Source organism: Micromys minutus (genome assembly GCF_963924665.1).
Source record: "Micromys minutus genome assembly, chromosome: 25".
Taxonomy (NCBI): Eukaryota; Metazoa; Chordata; class Mammalia; order Rodentia; family Muridae; genus Micromys; species Micromys minutus.
The window spans coordinates 37,195,854-37,218,855 of NC_137960.1; the positions used below are offsets into that span (position 1 = coordinate 37,195,854).

General features: G+C 45.5%; 1 protein-coding gene across 1 annotated transcript in view; it reads left to right on the forward strand.

The window, feature by feature from the left end:
- The window catches only part of CRYBG1 (crystallin beta-gamma domain containing 1), a gene marked incomplete at its 5' end in the record, with an annotated part of 173,251 nt that overhangs the window by 123,045 nt on the left and 27,204 nt on the right, over positions 1 to 23,002 (forward strand). The window contains 6 exons of the mRNA XM_080937906.1: positions 439 to 1,910; positions 5,628 to 7,935; positions 10,929 to 10,976; positions 11,054 to 11,172; positions 14,615 to 14,774; positions 17,383 to 17,522. Of these exons, the coding sequence (XP_080794032.1) occupies positions 439 to 1,910; positions 5,628 to 7,935; positions 10,929 to 10,976; positions 11,054 to 11,172; positions 14,615 to 14,774; positions 17,383 to 17,522 (4,247 nt within the window). The remainder of the gene's footprint in view (positions 1 to 438; positions 1,911 to 5,627; positions 7,936 to 10,928; positions 10,977 to 11,053; positions 11,173 to 14,614; positions 14,775 to 17,382; positions 17,523 to 23,002) is intronic.

Genomic DNA, 23,002 nt, shown 5'->3' on the forward strand with positions numbered 1-23,002 from the left:
TAAGGAAAAGAAATTTAAGGCTGGAGAGATGGCTCAGCCGTTAAGGCTAGGCTCACAACCAAAACATACAAGAAAAAGAAATTCAGCCACGCAGATATGGTGGTGCACGCTTTTGACCCCAGCTTTCAGTAGGTAGATGCAGGCGGTTCTTTGTGAATTCAAGGCCAGCCTAGTCTACGTGATGAGTTCCAGGACAGCAAGAGTTAAATAATGAGGCTCTATCTATCCCTGTCTGTCTGTTTGTATAATTTTTAAAGTGAGTTTTGTTGGAGGGTAACAAAGACCAGACAGCCGTGCGCTGCCACGCCTCTCTGTATCTTTTCCTTGTCAGTTACACGTGGTCCATTGCCAAGTTGGTTCTCAGCCGTTTTGTAACCTACCAAAGCAGAACAGAACGGATTCTCAAGTTTTCTCTCCCCGTTTCTTTTCATTTTCCAGTCCAGAGCACAACCACCAGAAGATACCAGAAGGAAGCCAGTGTTGGAAAAACTTGGCACTCTTTTTACGGCTGGAAGGAGAAGGAACACCAGGAACGGATTAGAGAGTACCACCAACTCAAATAGCAAATCGGTCTCTGCTAAAGTCCCAGGAACAGAGAGTGAGAAAAGTAAAGCTCAGGGCAACCAACTGAAGTCAACCCACGTGGGCGAGGCTGGCGAGGCGGGCTCCAGACAGGACGCTGAGGGCCAGTCCTCTGAGAGCAGTATTCAGGCCACCCTCTGCGACACCGAACTGTCACCTTGCTCCAGCACCAATGTAGGGGTTGTGCAGCAGTGCCTCGACAATGATTCAGCCCAATTAGAACCTCTGCAGGCAGAAGGAGAGACTTTACCAGATGCCACCACCGCTGCCAAAGAGCTGTTGCATTCCTCACCAGGGAATTGCTCGGGGCAGGAGAGCGCAGAGACGCCCGCCCGCAGTCCGGGGGAGGACGCGTTGCCTGGCGCTGGCCTCCAACCAGAGACAGCGAGGGGTGTGTCAGGGTCGCCGCCAGAGGAGCACCTCGTGGGAGGAGTAGGAGAGGCCCCCGACGGAACCCCCCGCGTGGGTGCCGAAGCGGGCTCTCTGGGGGCCCCCGGGGACGCGGTTCCTCCAGGTGAGCCTCCCGCCCAGGGCGCAGAGACCAGCGGCACAGCCGGGCCGGTCGACTGCGCGCATCCCACCAAAGTGCTAAAGTTGGACATCTACCTGAGCAAGACTGAGGTGGCCCAGGTGGACGAGCCGGCCTCGATTGCTCCGGGGACAGACGACTGCGAGGATTCGGACGACATGGAAAAGAGGTCAAGCGGCCGCCGGTCCGGTCGGCGGAGGAAGTCGCAGAAATCCACCGACTCCCCGGGCGCGGACGCCGTGGCGCCCGAGAGTGCGGCCAAGGACGACGCGGTGTTCGACGACGAGGTGGCGCCAGACGCTGCGGCTGAGAAAAGCTCGGCGGAAAGGAAAGTGAAATCGGTACAAGCGGTTCCCGACGGAGGCGCAGCCTCGGTCGCCAGCCCGGAGCCGAAGTCCAGCTCCTGCCCCAGAGGACAGCCGCGAGGGGAGGCGGACCGCGGCAAGCCCCTGTCACCCACCAAGCGGAAGGGTCGCAGCCGCGTGCCCGAGGCGGTGCCCAGCTCGCCCGGCAGCGGCTCGCGCGCTCCCGCCAAGGAGTCCCCACCCAAGAGGGCGCCCGCCGCGGCGGACGGCGGGGAGGAGGCGGGCCGCGTCGTCCCGCGCGAGCTCACGGTCAAAAGCAGCTCGCTGCTGCCGGAGATCAAGCCCGAGCACAAGAGGGGTCCGCTGCCCCACCACTTCGATAGCCGGGGCGACGGGGGTCGCAGCAGGGGAACCGGAGCACCCGACGCCGACGGCCTGAAGCCCAGGAACCATTTCGGTGTGGGCAGGTCGACTGTGACCACCAAAGTGACCCTGTAAGTAGCTGCGGAGTCAGTCTGGGCAGGGGGTTGGTTGCTTAGGGTTGTATAGTTGGCTTGTAACCTGTATTTTTTTTTTTCCTGTTGAGAACTTCAAAGAGAGAAAGAACTGTTTGCAGCGCTAAGGCTTGGAGTGTGACACATTTGGCAGCCTCCACCGCTAATTCCTGCTTTAAGATCTCAGTTAAATGAATGCAAAAATAGGATATATCCCTGGGGGCGCTGTGTTTACATAAACAGCAGAGATAAGACTTAATGGCTTCACAGAGCTAATTATATTCTTTATCCAAAGTGTACAGGGTATTTCAGGATAGTCCCGGGGAGCCGGCAGTATTTTGAGTGTCCCCCAGTGGTATCGACAGGGGAGACTTTAAGAGAACTTTATTATGGAGTTAATACAGCGATGTCCTAAAGCGGGCTTAAAGGACATCTCTAATAACCCCCCACCCTTCGATGATCTAGGGAGTTATTTTGTTTCTGGGCTGGAAATAACTCTTCTCTTGTAGAGATGATCGGTGCTGTTACTGAAAATTTTCCAAGTGAAAGGACACAAAACAGCAGACCGTACCTACCTACTCGCTTGCAAGTTTAGCAATTTCGCAAGTATCTACTGAGTGCCCTTTGTTCTGTGTGCTGAGGGGAAGATGACCCATACCTGTGATGCAGCCTGTTGCCCTCGACGCTTAAATCCCCCTTGTGGCAGTAAGGAGCACACAAATCAAGTTAAAAGGGACAGTGGGTTTTGCCATTGTAAAGGTTCTGGAAGTACAGGACAAGAAGTCACACGTTTACTGGAAGAGCCAGGGCTTGCGGTTTGATGGTAACTGATTTGTGTGGCTAGGAAGACGGGGAGGGATCCCTGTGGAACTGAGCCCAGGATACCCCGACTCTTCCCAGCAGGTGAAAAATTCATTTTTTCTCAATTTTTTCCTACTTTGATTCGCACACTGTTCAAAAAGGCTCATCATTTGCAACATTATTATTTTTTTGAACTGAATGGTTTTGTTCCATTTGATGTCCAGAAAAGAAGTAAGGTTTAAAACAGGTCTGTCTGGAAGCTAGGAGGAAAGAGTGCTTACTGAATAACGTTGAACTGTCTCAGCCGCTGGCAGCCTGGAGACCTTTGACATAATCGGCTATTTATTCTGTAACGGTAGCGTCAGGAAAGTTTCCTCAGTGAATGATGCCCATTATTTGTGGAAGAGTGTGACGGGAACACAGAAACTTGCTAAGCCTAGCGAGGAGAAACTCTGCCGGACGCTTCACCTGCCATCCAATCAGAAGGCACCAGTGGAAAAACCAGAATTGTTACACTGTTAAGGGATCAGTCAACCAGTCTGGAAGGGATCTTACAATGGAACTCTTCCTTGGGTCTGCATCCTACCAGAACTGAGCCAAGTGTCTTTTTTCCTCACTCCCGGTCTTTTTCTTTTTAAGCTTTTTCCTCACCACCCATCTGTCTTATTCAAATTTCTTCTGTACAAGCCCTTACCTGTAATGAGCCAGCAAACTGATGAGGTGGAAAGAATTTTATCTAGTTTTTTTGGACTTTCTCTGTCAGTCTGACAGAGGCTTTCAGACCCTTTCCTCCTGTTATAGCTGGATTTTGGGCAAAGATATTGACAGACTGTGGTTTGGTGGAGATTTTTTTGTTTGTTTGTGTGGTTGGTTGGTTGTCTTTTTGATGGTCTCACCCATAGCCCAGGGTGACTCCGAACTCAAGGTCAACCTTCCGCTTCACTCTCCCAAGTGACAGGATTGTAGATGTGAGCCTGGTTTTGAAAAGAAAAATTTTAAAGAGATTTTTATCACCTAAAACCCACTGACTTAATCCTGTTTTTAAAAAATGATTTTTTTCACATTCTCTACCGAATGCAGGAATTGGTAAAGGGTTTGTCTAAGGTAGGAAGACATTTCCTATTACAGTGTAGCTGTGGGTCTCTACGCTCCCTCTCACACCATAATGAAGGCATTATAACACGCATTACAGGAGCCTGCCTTTTAATCAGCCCCAACTGGGTTAATTGCAGTGACTCTTGGTAACACAACTTAATGGTAGAGAGATTGGTTGTAAAAGGTATTTTGATCTGGTGTAAATCTTTAATGAGCAGATGTGCTCCCCATCCGGGAGCCATGGGCTCCCCTGGACATTTCCTGAGCACATCCCAAGATGCACTTGATGTCCACTTCAGTGATGTCCTCATCCTGTGCTGACTGGTCAGCTTTTTCTTGGTTTGCTATTCCGCAGATTGTCACCTTTTCTCATTAATTAATTAACACAGCAATAATTAACACAGCATTTGCAAACCCTGTGTTTCTGATGGACCTGATAAACTCACTGAACACTCCCATTTCTCACCCCCCAGCCTCTCCACCACACACACACACACACACACACACACACAATTTATAAGAAGGAAAGCAGCTGAGGGGCTACTTCAAGCCAGGCTAGTCTGACCACAATATAGTATAATGTGGCTTCTGAGACAAGGCCCTGTCACTAACTAGGAGACCTCAGGAGAGTCACCTACCTTCTCTAGGCCTCAGCTCTCTCCCTTTAGAAAAGAACATGCGAGTTGTACATTGGGTAAAGCAAATTAAATAACTTCTCAAGTGCTTGGCAAACAGTGGTTTTCATTTAGCTACAAACTGACAAGCTTCTCTGCCTGCCCTGAGGAATCTTTCTATAAAATGCTTCATAAAACAGAAAAGTGGGGGGTGGCTCTGTCTGAAAGCAGCCATGTGGAGTCTCCTGGTCCCTTGGGGAGTCTCCCAGTCCCTTAGGGAACCTCTATTAGCCCTAAGTGTAACCCCTCAAGGGACTTCCAAAAATCCCCTTAACTATAAGTTTTGGGTGAAATAAATTCTGTTCTAAATTATGTAGGAGTTTTTTTTTTTTTTTTTTTTTTTTTTTTTTTTTTGTGTTTCCTGTTAAGTAACAGAAACAAAAGAGAACATGTGCCAGATCTGTGAAATACTTTGGCCAAGTTCACACAGATATTAGTGTGAGAGCCAGGACTGGGGGCCAGGGCAGGCAAATGCCAACAACACATTTTGTTTCTATGGAACAACACACTGTGTACATTAAAGGCATTATTCCTGGTAATAAGTAATTAGACCTGAGAAATGTGAGTGAGCGGGGAGTGCCCTACATGCACTAACAAAATCAGTCAACAAATTATGCTATAGCCATGTAGTTAAAAAAAAAAAAAAAAAAAAAAAAAGCTTTGTATTAATGTTTGTATAAAATTCCAGGGAATACAGTCTTAGGACCCTAGAAGTTAAGATGATAACTCACCCTTCTTTCTTAGCAAAAGGCAAACAGTCAAACCAGCCCTGTGAACACAGCTGTTTCATTCCAGTAAAATATTTATGCGTATGAAACCGTTGGGAATGAGGCAGCATGCTGATGAGTAGCAGGTTTATGAATGATTTAAAAACACTTTCCATGTTCAGAGAGACAGCTGAGGGGACGCAGTGTGAAGATCTGAGACCCACATGAAAGGCGGTCATGGGAGTGCACATCTGTAATCCGGGCACCTCTTCCATAGTGAGGTGGGAAAAGCCTGCATATTTAAAATATGGGAAGGCATTAAGTATTTAGATTTGTTCCTTATACCTTGAAATATCTGCCAATCCAGTGCCAGTCACTGCTGGTTTGTATGTTCCCTTAACAAGAGGCTGCTAACTGCCCTGTTGCCTTTGCTTTTGCAGCCCTGCCAGACCCAAACATGTGGAACTAAATCTGAAAACCCCGAAGAATCCTGACAGTTTGGGAAATGAACATAGTCCATTTAGCCAGCCGGTTCACAAGGGAAACACCGCCAACAAGATCTCCTTATTTGAAAACAAGCGAGCTAACAGTAGTCCCAGACACCCCGACGTCCGTAACACAAGGAACAGTCCTCCCTCTAGTAAGACATTTGTTGGGAGGGCTAAGCTAAACTTAGCCAAAAAGGCCAAAGAAATGGAGCAACCTGAAAAGAAAGTCATGTCAGCCAGCCACCAGAACGGCCTGGTGGCCAAGGAGCCATCTGCAGAAGGCAAAGACACAGAAGTCCCTGTCCCCAGAGAAGAGATTCTTCCAGCCACCAGAGGAGGGGAAGGAGAGGCCACCAAGGATCAGGTCTTCGGCCCTGAGCCTGATCAAAGTGATAAGCTGGATGTACAAACAGACACTGCCTGTCCTTCCCGTCCAGTGCCCACTGCTCTGGTTCCTGTGAAGGACCCTGAGCTCTCAGGAGAGGGCCACCCAGAGGCTGCTGATAGCCAGAGCCTTGTCCTTAACAACACAAGTGATACTGCGCAGGACATCGCTGCCATTCATGATGCTAGAGAGTCTCCCCCAAAGCCACAGGGTACATTTTCTGACTCACAGCGGGCGTCTGAGTCATCTAGGGAGTCTTCTCTCCCACCTTCTGCACCCGTTCCTGTGGACACTCCCCAAGATGGCTGTGTTCAACTTCCCGTGTGCAATGTCCCCTACACTGCTCTAGAAGTGTCAGAAAACCATGGCGGATGTGTTCTGCCGGTGTCTCCTCACACTGAGAAGACACCAGTCTCCAAACCTGGAGTGGGAGAAGCCAGCCCTCCTTCAACCCCAGGGCACAGCCCAGAAACTATGGGGAAGGAGTGTCCCTCCAAAGTCCTCGTCCAGGTTCGGTCCTTTGTGCTTCCTGCGGAGAACCCTCAGGATGTGAGCTCTCAGGTCATCTCAAAAAGCTCTGAAGTTAGAGAGGTGCAGCTGCCAAGCTGCCACACTAATGAGCCTGAAGTGGTTTCTGTCACCACTTTTGTTCCCCAGCACGAGGACTCACCGGACGCATCACCCAAGGACACCCATCACACAGAAAAGCATGTGGCAGAGTCTCACCCACACATCACGCAGCCAGGACCTGAGAAGGGTCTGCCAGTCCAGGTTCAAAGTCAGAGCAGTGGGACAACCCTGACAACAGAGTTCAACCCCACCCACTGTCCCAGCAACAGAAGTCCCTCAGAAGGCCCCCAAAGACCAGGTCAAACTGCAGCAAGCCCACTGACCCCGGCCAGTCTTTTGAATGTTTCTGCTAGTAGTGACGAGAGTGTCTTGGATTCTTCTTCTGATATGGAGAAATTCACTGAAATTATTAAAAAGATGGACAGCACAGTATGTATGCCCCAGAAAAAAAAGAAGGCCAGGGTCCCGAACTCTCCAGCTCCTCACTTCGCTATGCCTCCCATTCACGAGGACAGTCTGGAAAAGGTGTTTGATCCCAACGTGTTTACCATTGGTTTGGGGAAGAAGAGGGAGAGCCAGCCAGAGATGTCACCAGCTTTGCACTTGTTGCAGAACCACGACCCCATATCGAAACTGAGAGCAAAGCGTGCTTCCACCGAACAGAGCATCCTCTTCAAGTCCTTACATGCTAACAGTGATGGGAAGAGTGAACCTCAGACAACTTCAGACGCAAGTGACAAAGAGAACAGGGACATCAACAACGGTGGCGTGAAGAGGTCACGGCTAGAAAAAAGCACACTCTTCTCAAGCATGCTTTCTTCTCTGCCACAAGACAAGGTCTTTTCTCCCTCTGTGACGTCAGTCAACACAATGAGCACATCTTTTAGCACTTCTCAGAACAGCTCTGTATCTCGGTCACTGGTGGTACAGCCCAGGAAGGAGGGTGGCCTGCCCTGTGGCTCAGACAAAGAACAGCCACACCTTACACCCCACAACTCCTTAAACATCTTCAATTTCAACTCATTAAATACATCTCACCCAGCTTTGAAGAGTCCCAGCCCCATGGAAAAGTACCCACAAAAAGAGGAAAACAAAGAAGACATGAATTCTCAGGGCAACCTACACTTGCCAGAAAACAACCTTTCAGACTTACCCAAACTGAAGAACAGTGATGGTGTGGAAAGTGTTCTTAAGTCCAGCCTGCCAGCCATTGGGAGCGTGGACACGGACTTCCTGGGTCTTTTCAAAGCAACCCGGTATGACCCAGGCCTTTCTTTTTCTGGAATGTCATTATCTGACTCTGGGGTAAGTACTAACTCTAACTCTGGGGTGCTCTAGACTTAGAGGGCTCGGGTTGTATTTTATAGTTGTTCGTGTGCAATAAGTTTTATTTGTTCGCCATGTACCTTTTGTTTTCTTGGATTTGTTTTGAGACAGGGCTTCTTTGTGTAGCTCTGGCTGTCCCGGAGTTAGCTCTGTAGACCAGGCTGGCCTTGAATTCACAGAGATCCACCTGCTTCTGTGCTGTGATTAATGGCATGCACCTCCACGGCTGGCTTTATTTTCTCCCTCACCGTGCACTTTTAAATCTATGTACAAGGAACTCCTGGAGTTCAAGGGGAAAAAAAAGCAGACACCAACACTTCTTTCCCGAGACCTTTGTGGTCCAGCAGGGAGAATGTTACATGTTGCAAGGCATTTGTGACTGTCAGTGTTGTACTGTGAAAAGTATAGGAAAGATGCTTTGAGAAGTCAGAGACCTAAGAAACTCATGTTCTTCGTATTCTCTGTAAGAACACTCAGTGCTATATTTAGAATTTTCAAGATGTATGAAACAGCTTCCTCTACTTGCAAAGGCCCCACCCAGCCAAAGGATCTCCCCTTTCTCCTTCCTCTTTGCTTTGGGGTTTCACTCACTCTCCGTCAGCGTCATCTCTGTAGTTGGGAAAGTACCTGAGTGGGAGTGTGTTTTCCTCAAGCTTGTAGCCTAAAGAAGTTTAGTTTGCATTGGTTCTTTCCCTCTCTGACCTGTCTGAGGTCTCCTCTTCCATGGACACTGAACCTAGACCACACTGCTTGCTGCTGGGCCCCTCACCAGCCCAGGATTGTTTCCGTGCGGGCTGGTGCCCTTCTGGTTCCAAGCTTGCTATTTAGGTTGAGGGAGACTGTGAATGTAACTTGCTTTGCAGTTAGCAAAGCTGTCAGGCAAGTGGAGACATGACCACAGAAAAGACCTGGCACCCTCCTTCACCCGGCAAGGTCCTGTAGCAGTGTGCGGAGGACAAACCTCACGTTCTCTAGGACCACCCCACCCCACCCCAGCGCTGCAGAATGAGCCCAAGCTTCACACGTGACTACTGTAAGCTCTTCACCACCGAGCTGCTCCTCAGCCTCCTCTCTGCCTACGGTCTCAGTGACTCATCCCAACCCGCATTGGACTTGGGTTGTTTATACTTCAGCCTTTGGAGTGAGCTGGGATTTTACCCCAGGTTGACTCCCAGGGTATTTTCACCACCCTTTGACGCTCTACTCATACTATGTAGAAGTCTTTCTCAAGAAAAAAAATGTCTCTCAAACATAAGATTTCTGCTGGTTCACTTCCCATTCATTGGGCCTTTGTTCCTGTGAGCTGGTTATAGATTACTTGTTATTTGGTTATAACCCGTCTAATTTTTTTTTTAATTTTTTTTCAAGGCTGGGGAAATGGATCAGTTGTCAAAGCAGTTGCCTTGCAAGTATGAGGCATGAGAACTGGTCAGATCCCCAGAATCTATCTCTGTAAATATGGTTTGCATGTGCTGTGACCCACTTGTGACTCCAGTACTGGGAAGGGCAGAGCTCTCAGAGCATCCCTGTTAGCTAGACTAGTCCTACTGGTGAGCTGGGGATTCGATTAAGAGACCTTGCTTCAATATACAAGGCGGAAAGTAAGGAGGACAACTCCCATAGTCAGCCCCCCGTCTCCACACTCACATACATGTGTGCTCCCACACACGAACACACATGCATATCACACACATGAAACGGGAGAAAGTATTTACTCTCTGAAACCAAGTCTCAGGTGACATAAAAGAAGAGATAAAGAGTTTCACTGACTTCTAGGCCTTTTCTGATATTTTTTAGAATGTCTTTTCTTTGGGTCTTAGGTTTTGTTGATATAGTATATGTTTAATGTATTTCTTTACGTTTGTTTTAAATGTTAGGTGCTTCCTTCAGTTTACTGACTTGTCACATGCACACAAAACAGCTCAGCATGTGCTGTTTGGTTTCTAATAATCCACACGGATTGCTGTTGCAGAAAACCTTGTTCAATTCCTGTCAAAGGCATGGTGGCTTGTTTTCATGTCTGTGACTCCAGTACCAGGGAACCAATACCTTATGTCTTCCGAGGATACTTGGTGCACATCCATACATGCGGGCAAAACACTCGCGCACATAAATAATTTTTTAAAGTACTATGTGGAGTGTATATTGTGAAGTGTATTATACCTCCTTTTCTTCCTCTTTTCTCTCTTGCTGTTCTGGGGATTGAACCCACAGCCTTGCACATGCTAGGTGAGTGCTCTGCCATTGTGCCACATCCCTGACCCTCCTTCTACCTTTTTGTTTTGAGACAAACAATCTGGCTGAATTTCCCTATCTGGCTTTGAATGCACTCTGTAGCCGAGGCATCCTTGGGTTTGTGAGTCTCGCCCACTCTCTCTTGTAGCGCAATTGTAGGAAAGTGTCCTGCCATACACAATTTCCTTTTGACTAGTACTTGTCACATGATGGAGAAGTTACTATGGCAACACAATGTTTATAGATCCAATGAGGGTGTGTGTATGAACACATCAATCGACTTAGCCTTTTCTAGATAAGTAACTGATGTATTCGATTTCTTCTTTCCTTCCTTTCGCTCCTCTTCCTCTAATTCATCTTCCTTTTTCTCCTCCTTTTTTACATTTGTAATTACTCAGATTTTTGGACATGCAGTCTCCTGGTTGGTTCTTCAGAGAACTGGTATAAAGCATAGATCTGACTTTTGGGCCCCAAATTTTCTAGTATTATTGAAAATACTCTAGACATTAAAATAAGTAGAAGCTGTAATGGCAAATTCATCTGGAAAATCTTGTAGTTTAATCATGTAGATTCACAAAGAACACTGACATGACTTGCCTGCAAAGCAAGGTAGACTACTTCAGTGCTGATAAATGGTGAAGTACATATGTTCTGATTTAAAGGATCTTAGGTAGAGAAAAGGCAGCTGCCCAGTAATGCTGTAACTGTTGACCACATTTCCGTTCCTCTGATTGCAGACTCTTAGAGGAAGTACGCACCATAAACTCAATCCCCGGCCTGGCAAGGTAAGGTTATTTTAATTTCAGGTCTAGATTCTCTCTTGGTCTGGTGAAGGGAGACAAACTGCTGCCACTTCTTGCAGGTAGTGATATTCAGTGAGCCCGACGTCTCTGAGGAGTGCATCGAGGTTTTTGGGGACATCCAGGACTGCAGCTCTTGGTGCCTCTCTCCAGTGATACTAGTGAAAGTTGTCCGAGGATGGTAAGAATACACTGCAGGTGCAGCTTACAGCTGGTGTTAGAGGGCACTGCAGGTGCAGCTTACAGCTGGTGTTAGAGTGTACTGCAGGTGCAGCTTACAGCTGGTGTTAGAGGGCACTGCAGGTGCAGCTTACAGCTGGTGTTAGAGTGCACTGCAGGTGCAGCTTACAGCTGGTGTTAGAGTGCACTGCAGGTGTAGCTTACAGCTGGTGTTAGAGTGCACTGCAGGTGCAGGTTACAGCTGGTGTTTAGCTTTCTCAATTACTATTTGGACCTCACCGAGTACTTATGAGTGTGCCTTTATCAGCATAAACAACTTAAAACACTGTTGATGGTAAGATAAGAAACATGTGTCTAACACACACGGTTTTGATTACAAAAGTGATTCATGTTTAGGATGGACAAATCATAAAATACAGTAGAACAAACTTGCTCTTCCCAACGTATCTCCACACAATATCGCTTTAGATAGAATTGAGAGCCATAATATGGTCTTGACTCATGGCTATCTAATGAGGTTGGTAAGAATTGCATTTGGAAGCTGGATCTGTGACTTGGCAGCAAAAAGTACTTTTAGCTCTTCTAGAGGACCTGGGTTTGGTTTCCAGCACCTGCAGGTGGTTCAACACCATCTGGACCTCCAGTTCCATGAGATCGGACTTTGGCCTCTGCTAGTACTGCATGCAGATACCCAGACATACACACAGGCCAAGACAACACAAAACCAATACATTTAAAATTAAAACTTATATTTTTAAAGTTACATTTGTTCAGGCTAGAGAGATGGCTCAGCACTTAAGAGCACTATCTGCTCTTCCAGAGGTCCTGGGTTCAATTCCAGCAACCACATGGTGGCTCACAACCATCTATACTGGTATTTGATGTTCTCTTCTGGCATGTAGGCTTACATAGAGCACTCATATATATTAAATAAATACATCTTACAAAACAATTACATTTGTTCTATTTATAGGTCAGGTCTGACTTGTTAAACCTGTATGTGGTTAAACAGTTAACAAAGCTAAACAACGCTGGACGTGGTTGCTTGTGCCTCTATTTCCAGCACTCAACAGGTTAAAAGAAAGTTGCTGTGAGTTCCAGGCCAGTAGCAAGACCCAATCTCAAAACACACACACACACACACACACACACACACACACACACAGAGTGGGTAGAGATGCTTGCTACTAAGCTTGGTGAGCTGAGTTCCATTCCTAGAACAGACACATGGCCCTGACTCCTCAGGTTGCCCTCTGACCTCCACTTGAATGTCATGGCTCACATGCCCAGGCTCACAAACAACATTTGAAAAATGGAGGCAAGATCTCACTATGAAGAGCAGACCGACCTTAAACTCACAGAGATCCATCTGCCTGTGTTTGTCTTTCAGTGCTGGGGGGGTTAAAGGCATGTACCTCCCCACCCCGGCAATAATTTAATAAATCAATAAACCAAATGAGCTTGTAGAGAAAGATAAATACATTTCTGAGACTTCACTGAAGAAGTGACCTGAAGTTTAGTTTTTCAATTTTTGACAAAAGTTAGTTTTGGTTGCGAGATTAATGAAAATGTAGATACTTCGACAGCTTCTAAATTTTTCTTTCTTTCTTTCTTTTCTTTCTTTCTTTCTTTTTTTTTTTTTTTTTTTTTTTTTTGCTGATTGATTCTCAGAAATGCACAGGAAGTTGAGTAAAGAAAAACAATTTCAAACAAGATCAGAGTGGCGTGTTTGTCTTCACTTTTTTACATACACACTGGGCTGGGTCATGAGAGCGGGCACCAACCATTTATGGTTAATTTGTGGACTGACCTAACACATACAGTATGAGGGGAACACTCAGCCTTGGGCTGTGTCCCCCCAACTGCCTTTTACTTTCTATGCATCATCTTGCCAAGTTACTACCCTGGTCTTGCACTCACTGGAAGCCCCACTTGCAATCCTTCTGCCCCAGTCTCTGGAGCTGCTAGAATGGCAGCTATATATATCAAACCGAGTTACCCCCGAAAAAGTTAGCTGTGTTTCTTTTACTCTCCATCTAATTGATTATACGACATCATTTATCAGGGCTTTTAATATTTTAATATGTTTTTTTCTAATTAGTGAACATGTTTGATAGAAAAATAAAGTGTACTTTCATTATCAAATTAGAAGACTAAACATTATGTTAAAAACAAATTTTTACAAGATAATTTTGTTTGTAGTAGGACAGTTACTATCTCTTTTGTAACCTTTTCTTATTTGGTTTTAACAATTTATTGTTTAATGATAAATGGTGATGAGTGCAGATTCCCACAGAGGCCAGAGACATCAGTACTGTAGGTAGCAGGTGGTTGAGAGTCACCCAAAATTTGTGGACTCAAACTTAGGTCCCCTGCAGGAGCAGTGGTCTCTTCTAACCACTGGACCATCTCTCCAGTCCCCCTTTAGCAAGTCTTAATGGTTTCTTGAAGATGTAAACCCTCCTCATTCACTGTGATGTTTTTCTTAATACAGTGTGGTTATTGGGGAGAATCTTTCAAAACTCCTTTTTTTAAAACAAATATAGTTTTATGTATCAATATATCCATTGATTCAACTGTGATGTATACATTATAACACTTCTAAGAGAAATGTGTGTTACCATACAGGAAAAGGGAAAATTCATCCAGAGAGCACATATGACAGTCTTCCCTGTTAGTTCCACGAACATGGGCACTCTATCACAGCAATAACTCAAACGTTCTCCAAAATACCTGTAGAGTTTTTAAATTATCTGAGGCTGCATAAGACCCAGTAAGTTTGGTCCTGGGGAAGTGAAAGGAAAAGTCACTGAAAGGAAAAGTCACGGGGCACCAATGTTGTGAAAAGATGACGTCCTGGGGTCCCAGGTTTCGGCACCAATGTTAGGGAAAGGATGAAGAGAGTGGGGGGGGGGTCATATGGTCCATGGAGGTGCAGCAAGGCCTGGGGGCAAGGGAGATGCCTCTGGGGGGTCCATGTTGGGAATCCCTTCCCCTGAGGGACCAGCCATACAACGGTATAGTACAGAATAGTTTATTCAAGTCATGGAAGGGTTAAGAGGGTAGTAGAGGCAGAGAGAGAGAGAGATGGAGAGAGGGGGGGAGAAGAATAGAGGAGTAGAGACTGGCCATGAGCACGTGGAGGGAGAGGGGGGAAAGGGAAGAGGAGGGGTAGGGGTGGGAGAGAAAGGCTGCAAGAGAGCAAGAGCAAGAGGCAAGAGGGAGAGAGGAGGGGGCAAGCAGCCCCTTTTATACTGCCAGGTCACTGGGGCGGAGCATACCTGGCTACTGCCAGGTAATTGAGGGGTGGGGTTTACAGAATCCCAACAGGAAGAGCTTATACTATTTCTAGTTAGTGATGTACATTATGTATTGGCCAGAATTAAATAATCACACCTGCCTCACTATAACAGATAATGACCTTTTTTGTGTTTTATTCTTAGTTGGATTTTGTATGAGAAAGCCAATTTTGAAGGGCAATCTCTTGCTCTAGAAGAAGGTGAATTGGAACTCTCTTGTCTCTGGAGCACGGAGGAAATTTTGGATGAAGAAGCAGAGTCTGATAAACCTGTAGTAATTGGTTCCATCAGACACGTGGTTCAGGTAGGTTATGGGAAATGTGGACTTCATTCAGCACGTGGAGACAAGTGTCAGAGATAATCTTCATTTAAGGGAACTATTTTAGGAAATAAATGAAAAAAAACATTTGATTGGGGCTTCATGGATATGTTTTATAATGTAAATATTTATATATCATAAATAAGTTAGAAAAGAAACACTATAATTGTTAGATATTTTTTTGTGACAATCATCCTGCCTTCCACTCACACTCCAAAGGAGCAGCTTACTAAGTAACTTGGCTGCCATGAATTCTCTATGAACAGACTCCTTTTTTTTAAGATTTACTTTATTTTTATTTATGTTCATGTCTGCCTGCCTGTCTGTCTCTATATGTCTGTATGTTTGTGTGTGCGCGTGTGTGTCTGTATGTCTGAAAATATGTGCACAGGTGCCCATGGAGGCAGAAGAGGGCATGAGGTCCCCTGCAGCTGGAATTGCAGGTGGCTCTGAGCCAGTGCCATAGTGTGCGGGCCTGAACTCTGGTCCTCTGTAATTACAGCAAGTACTCTAACTGTTGAGCCTTCCCTCCAGTTTCTTGCTTAGTATTTTATGTCTACATAAAGTTCTGCTTTCCTGGAGTACTTTAAGTTTTTTAATTTAGAAAGTCGGTATGGAAATAGTTTTGTTGATAGCTCAACTCGGATTTTATGTGGATTTAAAATGTTATTTGACTCTCTCTGTCTTTGCTTCCCGGCTGCCATTAGGTGACCTGCCCTGGTCACATATACTACAGTGATATCCAGACGCATCAAAGATGCAAGCAATGACCTTTGAACCTGTGAGCCCAAATAAACTTTCTTCTAAACAACAACGGATCCCCAGATGATTTGAGACATTTGAGGTCAATTACGGAAGTGGCTAGGATTTCCTGTTTATTTTTTTTTTAGGGAGGAAGGTGTAGTCAACATGTTTCTTTGTAAACATGTAATTTCTGGCGTCTCACACATGGAAGATTAAATCATAGCTTTATACGGGAGAGGGAGAGTATGATAGAGAAAAGTGGTACCCTCTCAAATGGGGAGAAAGCAGAGAGAAGTGCTCCCATGTCCTAAGTCAGTGCTTCCTTCCCTTTGCTTGAAGACAGTCTTGGGTAGCCCAGGCTAGCCTCCAGCTTCTGATTGTCCAGGATCACATTCCGGGTCAGCCTCACCGAGAGAGACCGAGGATGATCATTACTCCAAAGGATTTCCCTTCTAGTGGGTTTTGGCATGATCTGAATCTGTAATTCAAGCTTTATCCAACATTGCAGCCATGCCTCTGTGTGGCCCTAACTCCCAGAATGACAGTTGGGTACCATCATAGTCAGTTTTGTTTTTTTGTTTTAATAGTGTGATAAGTTATTTAAGATATGAAGACTAATACTTTTTTTATTTTATATGTATATACATCTGTGTACCACATGCATGTCTGCTACACAAGGAGGTGATGAGCCTTCATGTGGGCGCTGGGAATTGAACCCTGGTCCTTTGTAACAAGTACAGTGCTCTTAACCACTGAGCCAACTCTTGAGCTCCGAGGAACACTATTTTAAGATGTCTTCCCAGTGGAATATTTTGCATTTACACATAAATATAGAACACACACCTATGTGTTTTATTTATTGTTCAAATAATAAGTGTGATGAAGCATTGTTTAAAGCAGTCATCTGAAGTTTACCATCATGACTGCCTCTGTCCCTTTACTTATTTGAGCTCTTGCCCTCTGGTTGGTCGTATTCAAATCTCCTATCTGTATAATTCGAAAGCATCGCAAATACAATGCTATCATTGTTCCTTTTCTATCAACTATCAACAAAAGTCCTCAGTCACTGTTTTCATGACTTCTCTCCGGGATCACAGCCTGTGAGTAACTGCTTACTGTGATTCCGAACTGATGCGTATCGATTAGAGCAAAGCTTTAGATGTGTGCAGGAAGGCAAGCTCGGGGATCGAGCTCCTGTTTGCTAATACAGCAAACGCTTTGCATGTAACTGCTTGGCTTGAGGCTAAGCTGCACAGGACACTTCATTGGACGAGTGTGCCATTTTTTTCTCGAGTGGTACATGAGGGATTCACCAACATTTATTTGCCATTTCCAGTCACAATGGGTCTTAAGGTTGTTTCTCACATTGTTTATCCTTTTGAGCTTTTGAGAAGGTATTTTTAATTGTGTATATGTGGGGGGTGGGGCTTGCGCTCATGAGTGTATAACGCCTGTGGGATCTAGAAGTGTGTCAGATCCTCTGTGGCTGGAGTCACAGGTGGTTTCTAGAAGCCTGCTGTGGGAGCTGGGAATGGAACTCTGGTCCTCTGCAAGAGCAGCAAGTGCTCTTAACCACTGAGCCACCTCTCCAGCCCTTCCTCCTCCATCTCTTTTTCTTCTTTATCTTCTAAATATGCTGTGCGAACATAACTTTGTAACCCCAGTTCCACCACCAGGACAAGGCATGCTTGTGATACATACATGCAGCCACTTATACACACACACATTAATTTTTAAATAACATTTCCAGTTTTCACAAGAGAAAGAATAATAAATTTATTACAAGTTTAATACACGGTATATTTATTGTTCTTGTAATATATATGTATGTGGGTGTTTTTTTTTTCAGGATTACAGAATTAGTCAAATTGACTTGTTTACTGAGCCAGAAGGGTTAGGAGTCCTGAACTCCTACTTTGATGACACTGAGGAGATGCAGGGCTTCGGCGTGATGCAGAAGACATGTTCCATCAAAGTGCACTGGGGCACGTAAGTCTTCCCTTCCAAATGCAGTTTTAATAAGGCTTCAATAGAAATACTACAGAGGATGTAGAGAGTCAGTATGGGGCTCCAAACTCCAGTGTCTATGCCTTATACTTTACCCACAGTGCTTTGGGTGTTGAACTATGACCCCACCCCCATTCCTCTTCACCTCCCTCCATTTCCTGTGTTGGGGTTAATCTTAGGCACCCTAAGCAAGGACTTTACCACTAAGCTATATCCCTGCCATGGAAAACAGTTTTTCACATAGGAATTTTCCTTATCACAGAGAAACTTAAGCCATTCACAGCTGAGCAATGGATTATGCATTGATAATCTCAAGGATGGAATTCAGTATTTCAAGTGGGGTGGGTTTGAGTGGAACACACTTCCTTTGCTATTGTTACCCAGTGCTGTTTGTGTTGGCTACGCAAGCCTCATGAAACCATAAGAATATTTTTGAAGGAAAGGGGGGTATCTGAGACAGGGGAGATGAGGAGAAAAGGTGAGGGTGTAGGACAGAGGACACAGTCTCTAAAGTAGAGCCCAGGCACAGGAAAGGTTATCTGCTGAAATGCTAGAAAAACCCCATCAAAGTTGCTTGATATTTTATATAAAATCTATCCTTAGAAAAGTTACAATTATTTATTTATTTATGGTATATGTGTACATGTGTGTAGACATATAAATGCATGTGTGTGGCATGTGTGTGCCATAGTGTATGTGTGGAAGTTAGAGGACAACTTTGAGGAATCAGTTTCTCTTTGCAAACTCATGCACCCTGAGTTTGGGTCATCATCAGACTTGGCGTCATGCACTTCTGTCCCACAGAGCCATCTTGCCACCCAGATCTCTTTGAAACATTTTATTTTTGTGTAAGCTTTCTGAGATGCATACTGAGATCGGTGAAGCCGAGTGTAATATGTAACTATCTACACTGTATAAAATATCTACCTATTTACATATTCTGAGGACACTGACACGTTTTTAGGAGTGGGACATGCACCCAGAGGTGTCATAGCTTCATAGTCTGGCTTATAAAGTGATCTAAGCTATGCTGAGCAAACGAGAAAGCGCTCCTTTGTCATGTCTGTCGGCTGCTGAGAATCTCAGTTTGTCATTGTTGTCATCACAGAAAGTGGTTGGCTTGTGCAGGCTGGAGGAACCAAGCAACCTGCAGGTCACCAATGCCAGTTTTTAGTCCTCTGAAATCGTGATCTGGAACCATCTGGGCGACTGGAGGAAGCGAGGCTATAGGGCTTTGGCTTCGAGTGGGTAGCAGGCATCTTTGAAGGGATGAAAGGTAGAAGAAACTCTATTGTCTGGTGTTCCGTGGGGACCTGCAGGAAGCAGCTAGGGACCGAGAAATAGGCTTTGGCTTCCTGGTGGTTGAAGTGGAAACAGCTACCTTGCTAAGTAGAATGTTTCTTGTCACAGGAGCTACTCAAGATGAGGACGGGTTTTTATCTGCGGATGTGTAACAGGGAGTAAGTTATAGATTAGTTACCTCCTTTATGACTGTCCTTTTATTAGTCTGAAAATCTGAACCACACCTAGAAAAAACCCAGCCCTCTGTCTTAGATATTTTCCTGTGACTCTATCCATGAGGAAAGAGGCCCCATGATGGAATTGGTGACTGAGTTACCTCTTGAAGGTCCAGCCTGATCCCCTCTTAGGACATCCCAGTGGAGGTTAAGTTTCAACAGGGTATTTTGAGGGACACGCCCAAGCCATAGCAACCATCTCTCTGTGAGTGACTTGGTATCAGGGAGAGCATGAAGATGCCTTGTCAGCAGGGAAGGGCACTTAGTAGGGCAGATTTAGGATGACCGGCTGCTGTAAAGAAGGGAAGGGAGGGGGGAGGGAGAGAAGAAAGCAGTAGGGAAGCCAGAGGTGATGTGGCTTCCATGCTGAGGGACTGGCGGTAGAAAGAGGTGAGACTTGAGTTACATTTTGAAGGCAGAACTGACCGAATTTGCTAATAAATTTTATTTAGGTGCATGGGCTTGAAGCTTGGCCTATTCTGAGATGGAGACCTACAGGAAGAATGAGGGGGGAAGAGGGGGATTCAAAAGTTGGTTTTGAATGGGTTAAATCTGAGATCCACTGTGAGGTCACACGAGAGGGCAGGAGGGTAAGCAGAAGTGTGGGCCTGAGCTGCAAGGAAAGGTTATAGGTCGAACCTGGGAGTCCTCTGCTTACAGAAGGTAGCAAACAAGTTGTGGATGTAACTCAGAGAGAGAGCGCTTGACTAGTGTGTAGAACGCCTGGAGGTCAGTCCCCAGCAGATAAAAGCAAGTTTTAAAAGGGTAAATGACCATGAGAAGACTTTAAATTATGTACTACATGAGATCCCAAAGCCCAGTGGATACGGTTGAGGGAAAAGACGTTAGGCACTCTTATGTTGAGAGATTGGAAGACTGGTAAGAGAAAATGTCTTTATGGCCACCACCTTTGAATGTGTCCTTTGGCTCTTCCTTTCTGTGCCAGTGGCCTCTTGAGAGCTGCCTACAACGTCTGTTCAAAGTCCAGCTTATTGAACTCAGTTTCTGAGCTCAGGACATTCATGCTTTTACAGATCTCCAAGGAAGTCTGGCTCAGCTGAGAGGACTGTTTGTATCTGGCTCACTCCATCCACCCTGTCCTCCCCAGTGTGGGATTACAGATGTGAGCCACCACTCCTGGCCAGGTTAAGTTTTAACTGATAATAAGCACTTGGCTCATCTTGTTGCTATTGGTGTGAGCAGAGAAGTCCTGGGTGTGTGGTGTGGTGGGTGTGGGGTGTGGTGGGGGTGGGGTGCTTTCCTTTATCTCATTTGACCCTGGGCCTGTTAACTCTAGACTAAGTTCCTCTGTACCTTTAAGGGTGTTACTGGCCTTCTCAGATTCTTTCTTGAGGAAATGAGTAATTCTTAACTAGATTTGCCTTTCACGTTCTGTTGATTATGATTGATATCTAAACCTTCGCTTTATCGTGTGGCCAATCTTTGCCCTCATCGTCCTTGAGGCAAAGGCAGGCTTGCGTAGTTCTAGGCTGCGTTTTAATAAAACCAAAGAATTTTAGACCATCAGAGGGAACGTAGGATTTAAGCAGGGAAGACAGACGGGCCACCTTGCCTGGACCAGGGTCGTTAGCTGGAGAGTTCCCATGATTTGAAATGAAGCAACTGCTTCTCCCTAGCCAATTGTGCTTTTCTCACTTTTACTAAAAATAGTTGTCGTCTACAGAAGGGCATGTGTCTGCCTGTGCGTTTGGGAAGCTAATGACACAAACCTGTGTGAGCCTGCCACCAAACTCCTGGCCTGAGTGACTAGCAGCTGTGTTGCAGGTCCCTGTCACTTGCTCTGGCCCCATTCCCTGTGCACACGTAAACCCTCTCCTAAGACAGCACACACAGTTGGTTTGCCCGAGCTTCTGTGGTTTTCACTGCTGTGTGACAGTAACCACATGTATTCTCCTGTGGATGTGGTATCGCAGTGTCTTTAGGATCAGAAGCAAACATTCCGAAGGCTGAGCGGTGCACACAGTGAGGGTGCTCGTAGATCGGCGAAGGCTCAAGACCAACAAAGTGTTTCGTGGCTAACTATGACCAGCTATGCAAGCTCTCTGTCACTACCTGCTGGATCCTGCTTATAATCTCTCCAAGCGTCATGTGTCCTGTCAACGGGTTCATGAGTCTGCATCACATGTCACAACCAGAAATTTCCACTACACACACACACACACACACACACACACTTTTATACTGTTACTGATACAAGTATGTTGTCAGGGCTGACCTTTTGTCATTGGATAACCAATCTGAGGGCTCTTCCCTGGGGAGGACTTCCTCCCCCTTCACCCTTAGTTTTTTCTGGTTCCGTCTGGGCTGGGGGCCTCATGAGTTCTCCCTTTCCACGCCATCTATCCCCTTTTATGCTGGCATGGCTGTGGTGTTGCTCAGGTCATGTTTAGGCAGCGTGTTGGTGAGGGCTCATGGGTCTAGCGTCTCTGACCTTTCTAGGAGACACCCTGTCACAGCAAGCTTCCTGTTCCTCTGAATCACAGTCTTTCTACCACCTCCTCTGCAGTGGCCCCTGAGCTGTTGACACCTTCAGCCAGCTGTCTTAGAGTAGGTTTTGCTGAGTGTTTGTTTTCCTGTGGTCCTTTTTTTCTCTGAATGGTGTGTTGTATGAAGAGTTAGGAGGAATGGTGTGGTTTAGGTTGGACAGTTTTGGCAAGGGCACTTCCTGTGAGGGGGCGCCATGTTGTGATGTGTCAACACATGACAAACTAGCCACCTGCCTACTGACAACGTCGAGTTTGCCTGTGTAGTTAGCACGGGGCCTCCCACACCCCTCCTTTGCCAAGTTAATCAGAGGTTTTGAATATCCTCACATTTAATTTTCAGTTGATTTTCACAAATATTTGGCCAATGTTTATGTCCAATCACATCTCCTAGGACCTAGTTGGCCATGCTCAGTTTAGTGTTGCCTGCTAGGTGGTCAGTTTAAAAGTTAATTGTTCATAGAACAAACACACATCATAAGACTGATTTTTCTCATGGAATGAAAGAGCATTTCTACAGGAATGATAACACACATTTTTAATAGAAAGATCAGTGGCCACTATTCAGCAGTACTTATGTATGGTTCTTATAAATACACTCATGCACATTCATCATATATGTCCCTTATGGATACATTCATGCACATTCATCATGTATGTCCCTTATGCATACACTCATGCACATTCATGATATATGTCTCTTATGCATACATTCATCATATATGTTCCTTATGCATACATTCATGAACATTCATCATATATGTTCCTTATGCATACATTCATGCACATTCATCATGTATGTTCCTTATGCATACATTCATGCACATTCATCATATATGTTCCTTATAAATACATTCATGCACATTCATCATATATGTTCCTTATAAATACATTCATGAACATTCATCATATATGTTCTTTATGCATACATTCATGCACATTCATCATATATGTCCCTTATGCATACACTCATGCACATTCATCATGTATATTTTGATGCATACATTTATAAATATTCATGGTGGTTAAAAATAACCACATGCTTCGTGCAGTACAGTTGATATGGCCACAAACCATACTTTAACGAGCATAGCTCATTACCTCAGTACAATGAAGAAGAAAAAAGGTTTCTTTAGAAACAGAAATGGCATTGCCTAAAGAAAATTCCCCGATCTCCCAAGGCTCTGCGTATGATTTTCAGAGTGCACGTGCATATGTGAATGTCTGTCCCAGTTACTCAGAAGGTCCCTAGCATTGGCTCCTGGAAAGAGGACTCTCATGACACAGCCTTGCGAATTCACCAGTTTATATGTTCTGCTTCTAGCAGAGTCCCCCCTTCCGTAGATGCCAAGTAACTAACCCACGTGCTTCGAGGAGAGTGAAATTGTACTGTCAGATAAAAGATCCATTCATTACAGATTAGCCCAAAGAAGGAGAGCCC